The sequence below is a fragment of the Apteryx mantelli genome, chromosome 5, assembly GCF_036417845.1.
Source record: "Apteryx mantelli isolate bAptMan1 chromosome 5, bAptMan1.hap1, whole genome shotgun sequence".
In the NCBI taxonomy this organism is placed as follows: Eukaryota; Metazoa; Chordata; class Aves; order Apterygiformes; family Apterygidae; genus Apteryx; species Apteryx mantelli.
In genome coordinates this window covers 27,018,566-27,039,431 of record NC_089982.1, presented here as the reverse complement: position 1 = coordinate 27,039,431, position 20,866 = coordinate 27,018,566, and the positions used below count along the sequence as shown (strand labels likewise).

The following is a 20,866-nucleotide window of genomic DNA, read 5'->3' as shown; positions in this document are numbered from 1 at the left end:
CAAAACAACTGTTCATCGGGACAAAATATGATCTAATAGTTATTCAACTTTTATCAATTTTTGCTTTCGTCTTCTACAAGTTACTAGGAAGGGTGCAAAGACCTATACAACAGGAACCTTTTATGATGAAAGTAACCGGCATTACACAAACTAATAGCACTCACTTCTAAAACAGGCACTGTTCAGATACATTATGGTTCTTCCTCATATAATAATCAAATGAAAAACATTACACTATGTACACCATTAAAATAAGCTCCATCTTACACACTGAGAAATCTTTTCCGAGTTCAAGCACTGCTCAAATTCCCAACTTAAACGATCATTTTGTACAGTGTCAAGTATTACCAGTATAAGAAAGTGAGGCTACATGCTTTTACAGATCATACTTGAAACACAGTAAAACAAAAAGCTACAGATGCCAAGTAACAGAGTTGGAAATACCACATTCACTGAGACAAAACAGAAAGACCCCAAATGACCACAGTATCATTGGTGGCTCAGAATTGAAAGACTGAAGTGGAAATACATAGAGGGGTAAGGTCCGGGATGTGACAGGCTATGCAATATTGAGGTAAGGCACTTTGCTGGTGAGGGAAAGGGTTGGACCACTGCGCACTCCGGCATCCCCTGCTGGTTGACCTACTCAACAGTGCTGGCTCCAGACTGCCAGAGAGTGAAAGTTAAGTGACTCATAGTAAGATGTGGAAGGCAGCTCCAGATACAGTGCAAGTTAAACCAAACAAGACTCCCTTTCACAACAGCTTTTTCAGTCTTCATCTAGAAGGCGATATGAATGGTATATGCTTTTAGCTCCGTGACTCAATTAACAAAAACCGAAAAGCAGCAGTTACAACATTTGCACCTCACAGCTGAGGTTTCAGACCCGTTTTCCACCCTTCCCTGCTCAAGCTAATTATGCAGAGATCACTTAAAGACCCTTCAGTCAACTGCAAAGCAAATGGCATTCTGATAAGGAAAGTTTCCTGCTGAAGTGTTAATACTTTTATAAGTCAGGCACATCTGAGAACAGAAACAAGACCATTTTCATGCTCATTTGTGAACATAAAGAAAGGAATAACAGTAGACCTGCGAAATACGAGGAGATCCATTTGAGGAACTTAACCAGGAACACCACAAGGGAGGGGAGAATAAGTATGCCCAGACCTGGGACACTAAACGAACTGTTCAGAGAGCAATCCCCTACTGGCCAATTCTCAGACACATTGACATGACAACTGTAATAAAAGAAGTCCAGTAATAGCTCACATAGGAATAGAAAGACTAAAACTAATTAATGATTGCTAAAATGAGAAAGCATGCAAAACTCAGAGATGCCTGTGATTAAAGCTAAAGTATTTAGTACCCAAGATTTATTTTACCAGTGTCATGCCTGGAGTAGCAAAGTTTAAGCTACACCCAAACCTCTCCCAAACTTCTAGACAGGCAGCTTTGAGGAAAACAGTTGGAGGCACACTGACTGAAAGGTTATCTTGAACTAATGAACCAACAGACTTAATTTTCAGCTCACTTCTGCTGTGCACTAACATCTTTAAAATGGTCAGATAATACAGCAAATACATAAAATGGCTTAGTTAAAGAAATGTGTAAATAATCACTATGTAAAAATTTTACCTCTGCTCGCTGCGTGCGGGGCAAAGCAGATGATTTTTCAATGGCATAAACATCCACCAAGTAGAGATGCGCTCCTTGCTCCCTGTCCAAGATGGCAGCGGTCTGGATCACACCAGTATGACGCCCAATGGTAAAGAGGCGACCCAGACTTTTATCTTCACAGCGAACAGACACTATGTAATATTCCACTTGAGCCTCTGAACCCCGTGGACTAGCTGCTTCTATAGATATGACATTTGTCCCAATAGGTTCACCTTCTTTTAAGATGGTTATATATTTCGGCTGAGTGAAGACAGGCCCATCAGCCCCTTGCAGAATTATAGTCATCTCCGTGGTAGATTTTCTTCTTTCGGGGCCAAGATCCGTGGCAGAAACTATGAGATTGTAGATGAGCTGAGAAGGCACCAAAGCTGATGCTACTCTTAAATCTCCGCTGTAACGATCCACAATGAAGGTTTCGGTATCTCCATTGATTATTTCATATTCCACTTCCCCGTTGGCGCCCTCGTCAGGATCTGCAGCAATAATTGTAGTTAGGATTGAACCGATCACGACTGAAGGGTCAGCTGCAAGAGCATTTTGCGATATGAACACAGGAACATTGTCGTTTTGATCCGTCACCAAAATGGTCACATTCTTCAGAGCAAATCGTCTGGATTCCACAGGAACAGCCTGATCAGTGGCTTTGACTGTTAATTCAAAGAGATTAGCAAACTCGCGATCTATTTCAGCATTGGTAAATATTGTCCCTCTGACTTCGTCTATACGGAAATGATTACCTCTTGGCATCTGTTGAATGATTGCATAGGTTAACTGCCCATTAATATCTGCGTCTGGATCATGAGCAGTTACAGAAATGACAGAACTACCAACAGGAACGTTCTCAACAATAGATTTAAAAATGTCCCCTGGAGGAAAATTAGGAGGGTTGTCATTAAAATCCCTAACATGTATTACTACTGACATTGTAGATGACCGTGGTGGCCTTCCTTGGTCTTTTGCTGTTATATTTAGCTTATATAAAGATTGTGTCTCAAAGTCCAATTTTTTTGCAAGAAAAATACTACCAGTGTTGGGACTGATGCTAAAGGTCCCATGATTGTTTGTCCCTGTAATACTATAGTGGAGGTCAGCATTGTCACCTGAATCAGAATCAGTGGCAGTGACAGAGGACACAAGTTCACCAACTCTCATATTTTCCAAGACATCCACTAATAAAGTTGATTTAGAGAAGGAAGGACTGTTGTCATTTTCATCCAATACATCAATGCTCAATGTGCAAGTTGAGCTTAGGGAAACTGTTCCAGAGTCTATCGCTTGGATGACAAGTGAATATGATGCAGTAGCTTCATGATCTAGTTTGCCTATTAATGTCACCTGGCCTGTGCTGCTATCTATTGTGAACTGGTTTTCTTCATTTCCCTTGACTACAGAATAGTGAATCAACCCATTATTCCCTTCATCAACATCTGAGGCAGAAACTCTCAGAACCTGTGTCAGATTTGCTGCTAATTCTGATATAGTAGCTTGGTACAAATCTTTTAAAAATTTGGGGGCGTTATCATTGATATCTTTCATGTAGATTTGTACAGTTGCCTGATCCTTTAGAGGCTTTGGCAACCCCTGATCTGTCGCTATTACCGTAAGACTAAATACGGCAGCTCCCCGCTGTCTCATAAGAGCTTCCCTGTCAAACTGATGAGTGCTTGTTATTTCGCCAGTTATTGTGTTCAGCTCAAAATCTGGTTGCATATGCTCAAATGAATACCTGACTTCACCATTTGGCCCGAAGTCTTTATCTACAGCATTTATTTTACCTACATACGATCCACCTCTCTGCTCCTCTTCAAAATAAAAGACATAGTTGGTGCTGTTAAACAGTGGCCTATTATCATTTACATCCTCCAGAATTACAGTAACATTCACAGTAGCATTGAGTGGTTCTACTGCTCTGTCAGAGGCAACAACCAGTAAAATATATCTTTCTTGAAGTTCACGGTCCAGTTCACTCTTTATATACAGCTGACCATCCGGGAATATGCCAAAGGCATCCCCAGTATTTCCTTCAATTATACTGTAAGCTATTTCTCCATTCACACCTGAATCTTTGTCAGAAGCCTGTACTTTAAAGAACCTGGAATTCACAGCCTCTGACTCCAAAATAGTAACTTCATAGGAAAGCTGATCAAACACAGGTGGATTATCATTTACATCATGAACAGAGACAGTCAGGATGAAGTTAGAGGACAACTGTGGAACCCCCATATCAGAGGCCAGAATCTCTACCTGGTAAGACCCAGCATTTATGTCAAGCGGTCCCGTTAAGCTTATGGCACCTGTTTTTTCGTTGATTGAAAACAAGCCCTTTGGGTTTTGCTTAAGGCTGTAAAGGACCACTCCATTAACACCTTCATCAGGATCAAGAGCTTTGGCCTGGAAAATGGTGTGCCCAGCTTTCCAGTTTTCAACCACATTTACACTTTCCACCGCGTGAATAAAGTGAGGGGAGTTGTCATTTAAATCTTTGACAGTTATATTGACCACAGTGTCTCCAGTTATTGCCCCACCACTAGCCACCACTTTCAGCTGGTAAAACGCTTGCTCTTCCCTATCAATAATACTGGCTGTGGTGATCTGGCCTGTCACTCTGTTGATGGCAAACATGCCCCTTTGGTCACCTCTTGTGATAAGGTAACTGATGTTGGTGTTGAGGTCCATGGTGGAAGCAAAAACAGTACCTACATGGTAACCTATGGCAACATTTTCAAAGACAACAAAACTGTACATGCCCTGGCTGAAAACAGGTGGGTTGTCCTGAGTGTCCAGGACAGTGATGGTGACAATGGCTTGGTTCTGTGACTGGAGATGGCCACCATCTGTGGCCACTATCTGCAACTGGTAAGCAGTTTTCTCTTCTCTGTCAAGGGCTATTTTTGTTGTGATGATCCCTGTCTGGCCATGGACCTGAAACCTGGAGGTGTCTCCAGCAGAGATGCTGTACTTGACTGTCCCATTGGGTCCCAAGTCAGGGTCAGTGGCAGACACCGTGGTCACATAGGTTCCAGCTGGTTCATTCTCTTGGATGTGGGCAAAATATTGAACCGGGTAAAACACAGGGCTATTGTCATTCACATCGAGCAGACTCACATTAACCCGAGCTATTGAAGAAAGAGGAGGAGAACCTAAATCAGTGGCCAGGACCTGCAGGGAGAAGTGAGCCTGCTCCTCCCTGTCCAGCTGCGAGACAGTGCTGAGCTTGCCCGACACAGGATCCAAGCGAAAGACTCGGCGAGGGGCCACCGCAGAGGAGCCACTCGTTGCCACCGCTGGCTCAGCTTCCTGCAGGGAGAAGCGAACAGTCCCATTGTCCCCCAGATCCCCATCGGTAGCACTCAGGATCAGCAACTCAGTTCCCAAAGGGGAGTTTTCAGTCAGGGACACGCGGTAGCCATCAGGTTGACTGAAGCAAGGTTTGTTATCATTGACATCCAGGATGGTGACCACCAGCTGAGCATAGGAAAACTTGGGCTGCACTCCCTGGTCACGGGCGCTGATGTTGAGTACCACCTCAGAGGCAGTCTCTCGGTCCAGCCCGTGGGTGATGGACATACCCACAGCAGGCCCAGCTGTGCCACCATCAGGGCCAGCCGTCGTGACCAGCCCGCTGTGCTCGCTGATGCGGAACCAGCCAAGCTCGTTGCCTGAAACGATGCTGTATTTGAGGTTGGCGTTGAGGCCGGAGTCACGGTCCGTGGCACTCAGGCCTCGCACGTAGCTGCCCAGTGGCACCTCCTCACTGATATTCACCCTGTACACCGACTGCCCAAAGACCGGGGGGTGGTCATTAATGTCATTCACAAAGATCACCAGGCTAGCCACTGATGAGCGGCTCACAGGAGCAGCTGCTGCCCCGTCAGGGGCAAGGGAAGAAGTGGGGGAACCAGGGGGTGGCGGTGGGGCCCCGTAGTTATCAGCAACCGCCACGGTAAGGTTGTAGGCCGGGATGCGCTCCCGGTCCAAGGCAGCTGCTACCTTTATGAGACTGAGGTTGGGTACCTTACTGCTGTGCACCTCAAAGTGCCGCTGCTCGTTTCCCGCCAGGATCGACACGGAGATGTTCCCGTTGGCCGCAGGGGAGTCGGCGTCGCTCACCGTTAGCAGGGCCACCACGGTGCCGGGGGCTGCGTTCTCATCCACGGAGGCGAAGCGGGAGGTGGCAGGGAAATAGCGGAACTTCACCCGGGGCTCGTTATCATTGACGTCGAGCAGACGGATGAGGGCCTCGGCCCGGCCACTCAGCGCGGGCACGCCGCGGTCCATGGCCTGCACCGTCAGCGAGTACTGCTGCCGCGCCTCGTAGTCCAAAGGCTCCCGGATGCGGATCACCCCGCTCTCGGGGTCCACCTCAAATGGGAGGCTCCCGGCCCCCTCCCCACCACCGCCATCACCTCCTTCCAGGCGATAGCGGATGTCGGCGTTGGTGCCTTCGTCAGCATCCGCCGCGGCCACCTGGAGAACGCTGGCCCCGACAGGCGCATCCTCAGGCACTCGGGCCTGGTAGAGGGTCTGGCTGAAGACGGGTGGGTTGTCATTGATGTCCTGGACAGTGACGTTGACCTGAAGGTACCCCCGTCGCCGAGGCTCTCCCTTGTCCTCCACTTGCACCAGGAGCTGGTAGGTGGGGGTGGCCTCCCTGTCCAGCCCACCCCGGGACACCAGGTGCAGGAAAGCTCCTTCGCCGCTGGGATTGAGGGTGATGTTAAGCCGGAAACGCCCCTCCTCGTTGCCGGCCACGATGCGGTAGGAGCTGTGGTCCACACCGTTGGTGCCACTGTCAGCATCGGTGGCGGTGTCCAGGATAAGCTGGCGCCCGCTGCCCGTGTCCTCCTTGAACGTCACCACGATGGAGGGGTCAGGGAAGACGGGTGCGTTGTCGTTGAGGTCAAGCACCAGCACGCGCACCTCGCTGGGGTAGGTGGGCTGGCTGGAGAGCACCACGAGGTCCACCACGTCGCTGGCCAGGCTCTCACGGTCGATGGTGGTGCGGGTGTGCAGGGCGCCCGAGGTGGCGTTGATGGAGAAGAGGGCATGGTGCTCGCTGAGCCGGTAGGTGAAGCCGGGCCGGGTGGCCACGGTGCCCACCCACGTGCCGGCCGGCTGCTCCTCCAGCACCTGGAAGACCTGCCGCGGCTCGGCCCCGGCGGCGGCGCCCAGCGGCGGCAGCAGCAGCAGCGGCAACAGCAGCAGCGGCGGCGGCGGGCGGCGGCCCATGGCGGCAGCGCCCCGCGGCGGGGGCCCGGCGCCGCCGCCGCCCTCAGCAGCGGCGCCCCCGGCCCGGCCCGGCCCGCCCGCACCCGCCGCCCGCGCACTCGCCGCCGCCCGCTCAGCGCCGCCGCCGCGACTCCGGGGCTGCCGCGCCGCCGCCGCCGCCGCGCCGCATCGCCGCTCAGCGGCCGCCCCGCGCCCCGCGGCGCCCCGCCGCCGCCGCCACCACCATGCCCCGGGCGGCGCCGCCTCCGCCCGCCCCCGGGCCCGCTCGGTTTGTAATCCGCGGCCGCGGCGCCGCCACCGCTGCTACTGCTGCCGCCACCGCTGCCGCCCGGCTCAAACTTTGCTCCGCGCTCATCGGTGCCGCCGCTCTTCACCCCGCCGCCGCTCCCCCCCGGCCTCCCATTGGCCGTGCCGCGCCGCTCGCCCCGCCCCCGCTCGCCCCGGCCCCGCCCCAGGTCCCGCCCCCGCGCAGCACCGCCCCGCGCAGCGCAGCGCCGCCCGCCGGGACGCGGCGCCGAGCCGTGCGCGGGTTCCGCTGCGGCAGCCGCGAGCGGCGTGGCGCTTCCCGGGCTTCCCTTTTTTCCTTTTCCTTTTTCCTTTTTTCTTTTCTTTCTTTTTTTTCTTTTTTCTTTTTTTTTCTTTCTTTTTTTCTATAATTAGTTCTTGGAGGAAATTAAGGGCCGTGCTGCGGCCAGGTCTTGTTCTCCTCCGGCAAAACGCCCGGCGGTGCCGGCACCGGCTTCTGCAGGGCCGGTGCGCGGCGCGCTCAGCCGCGGGCCGAGGGCGCCCTCTGCCGGGCGGCGCGGTGCGGCCGCGGCGCTGCAGCCGCCTTCACCCGGCCGTGAGAAAAATCCCCCCCCGAGGGGGCCGGTTTCAGCAAAGTGCTCAGAATCAGCAGAAAACAACAGTATTGTTGTCGCGGCAAAGCAAAAAGAATGTATCGGGGGGAAGGGGGGGAATTACAAACATAAATCAGTATTAGCCTTAGCTAGGATAACTCTTGAAACCCTCATCACCACTTAATCACTAGAGAATTTTCTCCCTGAAAACTGTGGGATTTTTCACATCTGTCAGCCAAATTTGAACTCCAAGTAGAAAACGGAGCGCTCAGAAACATTGCATGGATTCTGACATTGCCTGGAAGGACCCTGCTCCATCTAAGGATGGACTAGATGATGGACTAAGGAAGGACTAAATGAACAGATTACCGTGAATCATCAACCTGGTGTTTTATGTGTGGAACTGACACAGTCTTATTCTAAGATGGTTCAAGTTTTTGTGTGCTCACAGTTTCCACTGTCCTCTGGACTGTTCTCTCAAATGCCCCAAATTAAAAACACTACTGCAAAAATAAACAAATTCAAACATACAAGAACTCTACATCAACCTTTTAAATGCCATACTTCTGAGGTAAGCACATGGAATAAAATTCATTTTTAATTTCAAAAATGGCATACTACTATGCCATTTGGATGAATAAAGCAAATGAAAGGAAAATAGAATACCTAGAATGCAGGAGAATGTCTAGACAATAAGTTTTAAAGCATTAAGTTTATGCTATTTTAGAAACTAGCAAATCATACCTGTCATATAGATACCAGAATAATGACAAATACACCTTTCATTATATTGGCAGAAATGATATTTTGCAAAGTTCTGCAACTCATATGTGAAAACACATCAAACAACATCTATGTGTAGTTTACAGGACTTTTAGTTTAATACTTGGAATGGTATTACTGATCTAATATGACGTTAAATATCTGCAAGCTGTTTCAGAAACAGAATTTGTTCAAGCCTTTTGTATCCCTAGATGTAAAGCTACCCTAGATGTTATTCCTAGATACGAGCCACCCACAACAACAACAGCAACAACCCTGAAGTATTTTAGAATATCAAAATTCCATTTCATAGAATTCAGAAAGTGTTTTTGTAATCAAAATGTTCATGGAAAATTATAAATAAATACTGCCAATTTTCATTTTACCAAGAGAATTTAAGGCAAAAAATACTGGTAATATTCTTATAACAGTGGTATTATATTTTTAGTGATAGCTTCTAATTCAGATGTAGCCAAAATTATGAAATGTTTTAAGAACAACAAGTTTACTTTATTCTTTTTTATTTTCAGAATAAAAGTTATTTTCATGGCTAGCAAAAAAATCCACTGAAATCGAAGCATCTATGCTAGATATAAAAAGCAAAACTCCCTGTGCTGCCATTGCTACTGTCATTAAGATGTGTTTTACATTAGTTAATGGAACAATGTAATAACTTCCTTGGGATCAGTCATCTTCTCTGTCACCATCCCCAATTTTGCTTCCTGAAAAATGAACAATTTGTTTATCATAAGATTCGGACGTGACTGTCACAAACACTGCATTACTTCTCTGTATCCGTGGTACGAGGACAGATGGTGACACAGAGCAGCAAAGGCAATAAGCAAGTCCTGCTTGGCCACCACGAGAACCGCAGCCAGTGGAGCCCCTCGGAGCAGATCAGGCGAGAACAAGCCCCATTGCACTGAGACTTCCCGTCTTGCCTGCAAAAAAAGCAGGTTAAGAGGAACTTTATAAGGTAGGAAGCAGTAATAGAGTTTGTCCCTGTTATTTAGACTGAAAGAAAAATAAACCTGTGATTTTCTTGGCATAAGAAAGCCAGGAAAGAACGGAAGCTTGTGAAAATCATGACCATCTCCAGTGGAGCTGCTACCTGAGTTGACTCAGCTAACTAAAAGTCTGGACACTTTAGGATAGCTTTCTGCTTCACAGAAATGAAATGAAGAGAGAAAAGAAGAAAGAAGAAGAGAGATCTTAAAGCTCTAGGGGAAAAAAACAAAATTCTTCCCCGAAGTCCACTGCAAACATTAAATGTGCGTCTGTTTTCTCCTTGCAATTCGTTGATCCTATGAGTACGACAGCAAACTCAGAAGGAGGGACATCCTAAGCCAACTTCTGCTTCACGTGGTATTAGCGTAACCCCAGAGGAGCTCTGCTTGTGCCGGTGCAATTACTCTGGCCGTGCATCAGCATAAATGTGAGGAGAGTTTTTGACCCCTTTTAGATTAACGCAAATAAATTTAGACACAGTTAAGGCTGTACTAGGAAGAGTGCCACCATTCATAGCCTTCTAAGTGCAAAGATAAAGGCAAGAAAAAGTTTTCTTGTCACTTTTCATATTGCCTACAATTGCATTGGTAGCAGCCCAACGCTTCCTCAGGCTTTTGCCTCCCAGTACAGAAAAACAATCTCATCCCAACCCCATCCAACCACACTCCCCTGCAAGATCTTAACAGTGACCTCCTAGTGTCCGGTGGCAGCAGATCAACACATCTGGCTGTCACATTTCACATGTTTCCGATCCTATTTTGCCTCAATGGGGCCAAAGATACTGCTGTAACGTTGTGCTAGAGCGCACAGAAAATGTAGGAGCAAGAAGAGGGCTGAGGAATGAAATGTGAAGCACTTGTAGTTGGGTGTAACACATTAAAGGGAAGTAAAAATGAGGTTTTAAGTGTGATTTTTTACTTCTTTTAGCTTACTTCTATGCTGAAAAGAAAATCAGGTATGTACCTATTATCACGCACAGTCCTAAGAGGTCTCAAGCTTACAAACAGACGTTATGATGGGCACAGAATTTTATTATGCAGCTGTGATAGAAACCAGTTATGAATTGAACCGATCTGGTGGACAGGTCTCTGTGTTTCGTCATCGTTGTGCTGAAGGCAAGGCTAAATGATCACAAAAGCCCTGTCTATCTGAAGTGCCGTGTAAGGGTACCGAGGCGTCATTCCTGAGTGAGCCGGGAATTGGTGTCTGCCAGATTCTTGTGGAAAGAAAAGGTTGTTCTTTTATGGGACTGAGTTTCTAGATATAGATCTTTCTTCGCTTCATATTAATATGATTAAAGGATATTTAGACTTTAAAAGAGAATTGGCAGAGAAGGAGATATCCTGCCCTGAATAACAGACCACAGAGCTCACTAACAATTTCTTTATTAAGCTCATGACTTTCAACTGAGATATCACATGCACTGTATGAAAATATTAAGTCAAGCAATTACAGCCCTATATGAGCTCTATTAATATTTATCTTATTTCATGCCTGAAATTTTCAGGATTTAACTTACAGTTGAATATTTGGAGTGCGTGTGTGTTCCTGCAAGATTTAAGTGCCTTATTCTCTCGGAAATACTTTCTTGACTGAAGGTCTTCATAAACTAATCAAGTCACTGCTAACATCCTCTTGGAGCTGTGTTTTTGAAAACTTTGCTGGTCTTCAGCTAAAAGTTTGTTTGTCAGAAATGGTCAGAAATGGTTGTGGGGTTAGTTTCACTGACATCCTATATAAAGGTAATTTCACCACATGGTTCCAGGCAGTATTCCTGTACTCCTACATGCAGTAATTGAATCCATTTCTGTGTTATTAACATTGCACTGGGGAGTTTGCAGTCAGGAAATTATGTAGGTAACTTTTCAAATCTTAATGTGTCTCAGAGATATACCAAGAGCTATTCTGTAAGTGTGATTTACATTCCTTGTTCCTAGATACACAGCCTTCTGCTATATTAAAATGCATGTTGCTCTGAGTTCAGCTCCCCAGTAAGTAAAGATAACCACTAATGCAGCTCATGTGAGGATATTATCACTTGATTTTATGTTTTCATACGGTGTATGCTATATCTCGGTCAAAAAGCATTCCAAGTTGATCTGTATAACTGATTTGTGCTCATCATTTTGCCATAACACACATTTTTCTGTCCTCTGATATTTTTATCAGAATTAATTCCATTTCCTTCTAGACCACTGCCAAAGATTTGGAAAAGTATCGGACAAAGAGTAGATGGTTTCTGGCAGAACCACTAAAGACACCCTAGTAGAATGAGGATACCTCATTAACTCTTATTTTTTTGGGCCTATCAGCTTACTTGTTTTAGTCTATTGAACATGACTGCTTTCTGAACCATGCTATTTTATCATAATTCATATGGGATTAAGTCAAATAGTATACATAACCTTAGTACTTCTACTCACAAAAACAGTATCGAACCCAATTTTTATTGAATTTTTTGTTTTGTTCCTTTAGATAAAGCCTATTCAAATGGTTTTCAGCAAACCAATTTGGCATTCGTAGTTTTAATTCTGTGCTTGCATCCCACAGCAGCCTTCTGTGGTTTGTGGTAGACATCAGATTAACCAGTTTGTCCTCTTCAGCCTGAGTACCTGCACAGTATTAATTATTTGACTGTCTTTTGGTATTTCACCTGTTATGTTCAAAGATATGTTAAAACTAAGCATCATGTGTCCTGGATGCCAAGAATTATTTTAATATACTTTTTTCATTCTTTTAAAACATGCACAGGACCCCAAATAGCTGTTCTGCTGACATTACTATATCCAGGTGTCACAATGGAAGGAAAAGAGGCAAATTAAGTATTGAATCCATAGTTGCCACCAAGAACTGAGGCTATCTTCCAGACTGTTGAAAGCAGTTAACAGAAATATTTGCTTTTTCCTGATAGAATTATACGTCAGTCAAAATTCAGTGCATATACTTATATCTGTTTAGATCTGTCGTTTCTTCAAGCCATGCTGTCTTAGAGTCTTAGTGCTGTGAAGGAATTCAATGGGCCTAATTTCATGATCTGAAAATATGATATAGGTTTTTAAACAAGCACTAAATATCCAGGTTAGGATTCAAGTCGTAGGTGTCTACATTTGAGGCAGGCTTCGCGTCACACTGGCACTTCATCTCGGCTGGCGATAAAGTCTGCAGGTCCTCCATGGTGATGGCCACTCCTTACAGAATTACCTGTATTTTTATTTGTCAGTGTTGGGAGAGACTGATTTTGGGCAGTAAGGGGTAGATTTCCAGCTGGTGTAACTCCCTGTAGTTTTGTGTGTTTTGTAAAGCGATGACATTTTGCAGCAGCCAAGAGCAGAGCTTGCGGTTCTCGACTTATACTGCAAAGATTTGTTTTCATTATATTTCTTTTTTGTGTTTGAAGCAAACCAATGTTTTCCTCATCAGTATTCTTGTGTGAGTTTTTCCAGGAGTTTTTACCAGAGGACCAGTTTTGCCATTACTCACGTAAAACAACATTTGATAATTACTTTTGTTGTTGTTGTTAAAGCCTATGCTCCCTGTCTTGATGCCAGTCCAAGCCAGCTTGTTTTATTGGCCAATAAAAGCCCTCGGAGGCGATATTTCTGTGTTCTGCTAGAACTTTATTGAAGGTGCTATGACAACCACATTGCCTGAGAATTGTGAACCTCCTCACAAGAGCCCAAGAGATCAGATTTCGGCCTGTTTTATCACAGGCACATTTTGGAATCTGCTTCCCCCTGAAGTGTTATTTCAGGCCCTGGACTAGCATGATAATCAACAGTTCTAGGTCCTATAATAAAATGGTGAATTTCCCACTACAAAACTTGATGGCAAATCTGCACTTTATTAAATACATTTTGTTAAATATGCAGTTGCCAAGTTTAAGAATTTCCTACCTTTTCTTATTAGCTTCTTGTTCAGTTTCTTGATTTCCTAGGATATTTTCCTAGCCCTTTATCAGCAAATGAAGGGACTTATTTGTCTTGTTCCCCTGCCTCATCTGAGTCACTTCTTTCTTAAGAGAGTGGAGCATCTGTTTTAATCAATGAATAAATCTAATTAATTCTCTTCAGTTCTTTTACCAAGCTTTTCCTCATTCATTTCCTCATTTCCTCATTCCTCATTTTTCCTCATTGCATTCAAATTTGAAACACCATTTTGTGTTTCAGTTAGGGGCAGGTACAGTAGAAGATACCTTTGTTCCATTGCTTTCTGTTTTGATGTTAATGAATGAAATATTAATATAATATTTTTCTCAGGAAGAAGTTTATTAGTCATTGAAGCAGCATGATGTTGATTTAAATCAGTGTGAACTGAACCCAACCTCTTCATTATTATTATTATTTTACAGAAAAAACAGGAGGAGTCAAAGGTCTGAGTACAGGCGGCCGACTGTGCGGAGACAGGTGAGTTAAAATTAAGATAAGTCTGTAGCCAAGAGCAAATAAGGCAGTGATGTAACTAGAGGTAATTTAAGCCTCCTGACAGTAGGGTTTCTCTTCCTAACTTATCTTCCGTGGGGACTTTCAGAAGTTATTCATGGATCTCCTGAGGTCCACAAGTCATTGGTTAAAAAGAAATAGCTAAAAAAACATAAATGTGAAAAAATCTGTGATTACTATCTTTCCCCGAAAATTGTTGTCATAATTAGTGGTACTCAAAATCTTCTGATAAATACTTCCATGGGGCTCAAAGCTACGACCTCGCTGCAGGACACCTTTCTGCAGGTTGGAGATACAGGAAACCGCCTCTGCAGGCATCGGGAGCTGTTGTTCGCCGCGTGCACACATGCACTTTGCACTGGTTACAGAAACAGCAGCCAGCACGGTGACTGTCTCTTCTGTCGCTTACCCAGCCGCTGCTTTCTTCTCTGTCCTACGAAACCGCACTTGGGTCCTGCGAGGGCTGCAGAGGAGCTTCCCAAGGCTCACATGTTGCTGGAAGCAGGAAGTGTCCATTAAAAAAAGCCTTAGATATTTCATCATGGAGCCCTGCTACCCACATCCCATATTCCCTTTTGGTAACATTCAGGTTTTACTTGCTCTGACATTTAAGCTTTTAGACTGGGCTAATTAGTAACGTATTAATGAGGACCATGTCATCCTAGGTAAGGACAGCAGAACCAGTTCTTCTGAGTCTGGTTCAATTCCCAGTCACACTAATGACAGCTGAATTGGTCTTTTGATATTTAGCACTTAATAGACTAGCTATGCTCGGAAAAAGGCATTAAAATGTTGTTCCAGCCATGTTTTATAGCCTAAGAACATACTGGTCTGAACCCAGTAGTTTTATTTTTCAACATCTGTCTGCAACAGTATGTTTTCTTTTTCCTTTAACAGCTAGAGTACTCAGCAGTGCTCTTAACTGTATATGGTGGCTGTGGCATTTTTGTTTTTAAATTACTACTTTTTTAATAGCTCGTGGCCTGGCCATTAGTGAAACGCTACTGAAGTCAGCAGCTGCCACTTTTTTGAAGGTTTTTAAACACATCCTCTACAATGCAGGTGCTAAATTCAGCATTATCCCACCCAAAGTCAGATTACTGTCAAATGTCTCTTATTACCGGGGAGGGGGGGAAGAAAAAAAAAGCACTATACAAGTAGTAATCCTACAGTTCCCAGACAAGCCTGTACTGGATCTGTGGTACTTATGGAGTACAACTTACTTGGCCAGGGGGAAGAAAGGATTTCTCATTGTTTATAATGTTTATAATGTTTCTTTTTTGTTTCTTTCTTTCCTTTAAGCTTTAATGTTCTGATTTCCTTGTTCCAACATTTAGAAAATCCAAATAACACCAGAAATGGTTGTATCGCTCTTATTTTGTATTTTCACTGTAAAACTCCCACAGACCAAGTTAGCAGTTTGTGAAGTAACTGGAAAATCCTGGCACGTGTAAGAAGTATATATATCACTGGGGCTTGGGAAGTCACAACTGGAAAGTGAAAATTGTGGAAAAGCTGTAATAGTGGTCTGTTCAGAGTGTACCACTTAATCGTAAAACATGGCAGTGTTGGAAGCAATTTTAGCCTGAAGATGGTTCTGGTGTGGAAACTGTAATTTCCTGGGTACCCACAAGATGGCATAGCTCAATTAGGAAGCAGCACGATCTACACTAGGTTACCGTTACCTGGACCATAAGCAACTATCATTATCAACTAATTAGTTAATTATCAATTAATTTTACTGATGATCCCAAAACTCAATTTCAACCTTTTTTTCATATTTTGTGTTAACATTTGGATGACTTTTCCTGGCTTCTTTAGCCTTTGCTCTCCATCGGAAAGCACATTAATGAACGCGTCTCGTTACTCTTTCAAACGCCGGTGTATGATCAATACCCTCTGGACGGGGTTCCCTCGTCTGATGGATGCGACTTCTGGTAGCTGGCTGTTGAGTAAACAGACTGTTTGTCTTGAGGGTAGTAAGTCTGTAATCTGTAATACTGCTTAGTGCATCAGTCACCATGGAGCTGCCAGGCATTTACTCTGTCTTCAGGAAAAAGCTGCCTTTAAATTGGAAATATGGCCTATTACCCAGTACGACGGCTCTGCAGATCAACAAATCTCAAAGTCCAGCAGCTTTACTGATAGTCTGCCTGAGGCTCCCTGGCACTTTTCTGACTCCTGGCATGTTGACACTTGTTTGAGGAAGGGAAATAATGCATCCATATTGCAGTGTTTGAAACAGCAAATCCATTAGTACCAAAATGACTTGGAGCTCAGAAAAAGAAAAATTTGGTATAAACCAGGCCTGCAATGGCAATCAATTCAGCATGGCTGCAATTAGAGGATAAAGCAAAAAAAAAAAAAAACAGTGAAGAAGTTTTGCAGTAAAAAAAGCAAGAATTTTGACACACTTTACTGTAACATATACATTTTCAAGGGCCATCTCCACCAGTCACTGCATCACCGAGCGGCAGAGCCAAAAGCAGCTGCTGTTCCCTGGTGCCCCATGGTGCTCTGGCCGGATGCTTCAGAGAACGGCATAAAAATCCTCAAGCAGGAGGCTGGTCTGAATCACTGCGTTAGCCCCTTCCAAAGGGCTTTATTTACAGTCTTTTATAAATACAAATAAACAAGCTTGACAGTACAGTAACAGATAGCAGTGATACAAGACTTTACATCTTCCTCATTCTCAGACTCAGTATGTTGGTGATACGACCCAAGCAATATTGGTAATGCCGGGCTGGGAATGTGTCCATGCTCTCAAACTAATACCTAAGGGCATGCTTTGCTTTTGATTTTATGAGTAGTCTCTTACAAGTATAGCAAGTTGGTTGCTAAGTTCAGGAGCAGTATTTGTTGCAAATGAGGCATGCCCTTAAAATGTTGGGTTTAAGTATATTCTTTAGGATTGAAATATCACAAAGAAATAAAGAAATACGACATACATAATGAGCCCCCCTCCTTGTCAAATGTTGCTGTGCCACTCAGAGTGCCACATCAGCCATGAAGTATTAACACTTAACATGCCATTCTCCACTAAGTGTAGGATGGATCATCCTCTACTGAAGCAGCTTCTGCTTCCTACGTATTTGGATTTGAATTCCCTGTGAAATTTTGAGCTTCTCCAGGATTACATTCCCCAGTGTTTATACTAAATCAGCTCCTTTGTCATGCTAGTTTTTTTAACCAGGAAATGCATTCTTAATTATGATGGAGCGCAAAAATTAAGTGGATGTGGATACTTTCCCCCAACTTTATTTATCACTGTGATTTCTTCCAGGATGTTGCATTCAGTGACAAGCATTAAGACTAACTCATTAACTCCTGGGAAAAGCCATTAGCTGAGCCTTGAAATCCTCTGAGGATTTTGCAACTAAACCCAGGGCACTGGCCACACAACCCAGCCAGTAACCGAAGGCGTTTGCACTCCCCGCACAGCATTCCTGTCCAAGGTCTGGCAATGCGGACCACATTCATGTGATCTGAGAGTGTTTTCCGTCATTGGGAACACAAAGAGGACAAAAACCGTGTGCATCCTCTGTAGGATGTCAGAGCAGATGAAGGGTCTGAGAAAGCATAATCATCTAGAATTAAAAGTTGCATTTGGAGCCAAGAAAACATAAAGAAAGCACTTGGATTTTGTATTAGTATCCTCTTTTTAAACCACTTTTTCTCTCTACAGGTCGAATCCATTACTGTAGCCTTAGTCGTAACAGTCAGAAAATAACCCCAGTTTGTTTGAGCAGAGTTTCCAGCAGATGGATTCCTGCTACTACATCAACTGGCAAAATGCCTAGCAAATATTCTTTGAGTCCATGACATGCTTTTTATAATATATAAAATGAGAATCTTTTGTTCAGTGTGTCTTACATCACAACTACAATCAAGCATAACCAAATAATACTTGGGCTGATTTCATGCATTCAGGTGCCTCTCTCTTAATGTGTTTTCTAGTGCCTGCTCTCCATACACACACACACACACGCACGCACGCACGCACACACACACGCGCGTGCGCGCACACACACACACACACACACCCTCTTCTTGCATAACTGTCAAATTCAGCAATAAGATGAATCCTCATCCCAGAATATTCCATTGAACACAGAGCAAAGGTCATCTAATGTTCTTTGAAATGCTAAGTTTCAGGTTGTTAGATATTGTAACAATAAATCTCTCCAGTACACAGGACTTTACATACATATATTATACATATATATGTGTATATGTATATATATGTGTGTATGCATGTATGTGTGTGTATGTGTGTGTGTGTGTGTGTGTGTGTGTGTGTGTGTGTGTTTTATGTATATGTCTTTTTCCCACACTAGAGAGTGCTGCTTTTGGCAATCAGTGACAGTGAAATTACATGGTCTTTATATGGGGTCAGATCACTTCTGTGTGTTAATAATGTGCCTTGGACATTTCATGTTCCTTTAAGTGTGAGCTGAGATTTCTCTAGTTTGAACAGTCAAAACATATAAGCTGAGTTTGGGTGGCCTCTGTCAAAGAATGAAATAGCAGCAGAGAGAGAAAACCAGAAAAGGGAGAATGAGCACAGCCAATATTTCTTTTACACTTCTTCATTATTTGAAATGCTCCTGTAGTGGTAATTGCTAAAAATTCTGCATTGATTTTCCCTAAGGAATATTTTATTTACTGACTGCAGCAGATATTTTTTGCATAATTCCAGAATATATGCTGTCTCGAGGCATTTGCTAATATGCAGTATCATTTATACTAGCAAAGATTCTTTAATTTAGTTTTAACCAAACTGTATTTGAGGCTAAACTCCTTCAGTTTCTTGAGGAATCATTATCCAATGGAAGAGTCACTGTCCATTACATTTGATCCATCCTCTGTTATACAGCTGACAGCTTCAACTTAATTTGGGGGTAATGAGAATGAAATCCCCCCCTTAAAAGGTTTCTGTTAATGTTTCTGTTATTATTATTTTTTCCATTACTCTCCATCATGTTTCCTGACTATGTCAGGCTCTGGAATCAGTCGAACTTGTAACACAAACTGTCTCTGAAGTCTGGTCAGACAGAAAAGATTAAAGCTGCTCCCATTTCCTGCTAAGCACTGGCGAAAGCCAATAAAAGCTGGCAGCGCAGCAGCAAGCAGCGGCCTGTGCGCAGCACTTGGAGCCATACTGACTCCGATTTCTGGAGACTTTTCTACTGACTTTCATTTTCTGCTGGCCTCTTTGAGGCTTGACTTCAGTGGAGCAAACAGAAGGACTGGCTTCCTTACAAAGCAAACTTACTGAAACCTGCTTTGCAATGCGCTCGTCACACTGAAGCTCGTATGTAGTTTAAGAGTCACTATTTCAAGGCACAGTAGGAAAAAGGGGACAACATGGTTTAGTCCCTTTGTAAAAACAAATGTAATTCTTTCATACACTGATATACCTGAAAGCAGAAGATCCCTTGGCTAGTGAAGTCCTATGCAGGAGCATGGAAAGCAGATGCTTAACCACAGAGAGGCACTACAAGTATCTAAGTTTTGACTATTTCTGCTTTGGCAGGAGTGCTCTTTCATGATTATTTATTAGAACATGCATAATTATAAGTTTCATAAATCTTTTTGTGAAGTTAACCTGGTGTGCAAATTTAATTAAGCTATTATTTGTTCTTCAAATATTTAAGTCTTCTGTCTCTACAACCTGAGCTACATTTTGAAATAAAAGTTTAAATACAGACTGAAAAGTAGGGAAGCTCATATTTGCATGCTAAAGTAAGTATTTTCATCACTGCAATTTTGGTGCCTCTTGAAACCAAACACTGGTTATATCACTAGTTATGTGTTAATGCACATCAGGCTGGATTTGGGGCACGTGTTTAAATATGAAGCAGAATCACATTTTTAGAAAGGAAGGTGTCTCCCCCTGTTTACAAATGTACCTTTCTTCCTATCTGCGCTTACGTTGTCTCTGCAGGTGCTCCTACCTCCCTAGCTGATGTTTGCAGACAAGGAGACTTGTGGCCAGCAGTATCTGCCCACATTGTCTAGGTGACAGCTCAGTCTACGTGATGGACATAAAACATTAGTTATCTTATGTTCTACCTTCAAATTTACTTTGTAACTTCTCTGACAGAGCAATGGCCTCAAAATGGGAGGCAAAGACTCATTAGGGTGCTGGAAAGGATCCGGAAGACCCAGTAAGGCAGAGAAGCCCTCTTTGGTTAGGCGCCTACCATCTACCACGTGCGCCCAGAGGATAAAACAAGCACGCTACAAATGTACCTGGTGGCCGCGATGTGTTGGTCAGGACCGAGCCAGGGAACATTGTGGCTCTTGCCCAGCTCCTGCCCCAGTATTTCTATTGCCTGGAAATGTGGGTATTGGGACAAGGGGGAAAGTCTTCTGTGGTGGAGAGGCAGACGTGGCGCGTTGTGCTGTATCTCGTTCCTGTGAGAAATTCTGTTTACAGAATCACAGAATGGTTGAGGTTGGAAGGGACCTCAGGAGATCATCTAGTCCAACCCCCTGCTCAAGCAGGGTATTTAAAGATAAAACTTTAAGTAGGGTCATGCTGTTCAAGGCTTAGCTTGAGGAACCTGATCTGAAAGAGAGAGTTTGGGCAATATCAAAACATGTAGTTGTACTGTGGTGAGAAAGTTCCCTTGCACTGGAATTTCTCACCCGAAAACTACTCCTGCTGTCGGTCATTTTCCTTAAAATTCTCAAGAAGTAGCCTGACCTGGTCTTAATGTCTGTCATTTTCAGTTTGCTATTGGAAGTATACAGGAATAGTTTTGCTTTGCTGGTGTTACATCACTATGTTTACATTTCTAGCATTCCAGGGTAAATCTGTTTTGTGAGTCTCCGTTCAGAGAGCACAGGAAGGCAAACCATTCACGCAGTCCCATCACTGCAGTCACAGTTTCTCCAGCTGTTACA

At 44.2% G+C, this 20,866-nt stretch overlaps 1 protein-coding gene across 1 annotated transcript in view; it reads right to left on the bottom strand.

The window, feature by feature from the left end:
- The window catches only part of FAT4 (FAT atypical cadherin 4), a gene marked incomplete at its 5' end in the record, with an annotated part of 151,727 nt that extends 144,836 nt beyond the window's left edge, over positions 1 to 6,891 (bottom strand). The window contains one exon of the mRNA XM_067297026.1: positions 1,636 to 6,891. Coding sequence (XP_067153127.1) covers positions 1,636 to 6,891 — 5,256 coding nt within the window. The remainder of the gene's footprint in view (positions 1 to 1,635) is intronic.
- Between the last annotated feature and the right edge of the window lie 13,975 nt (positions 6,892 to 20,866).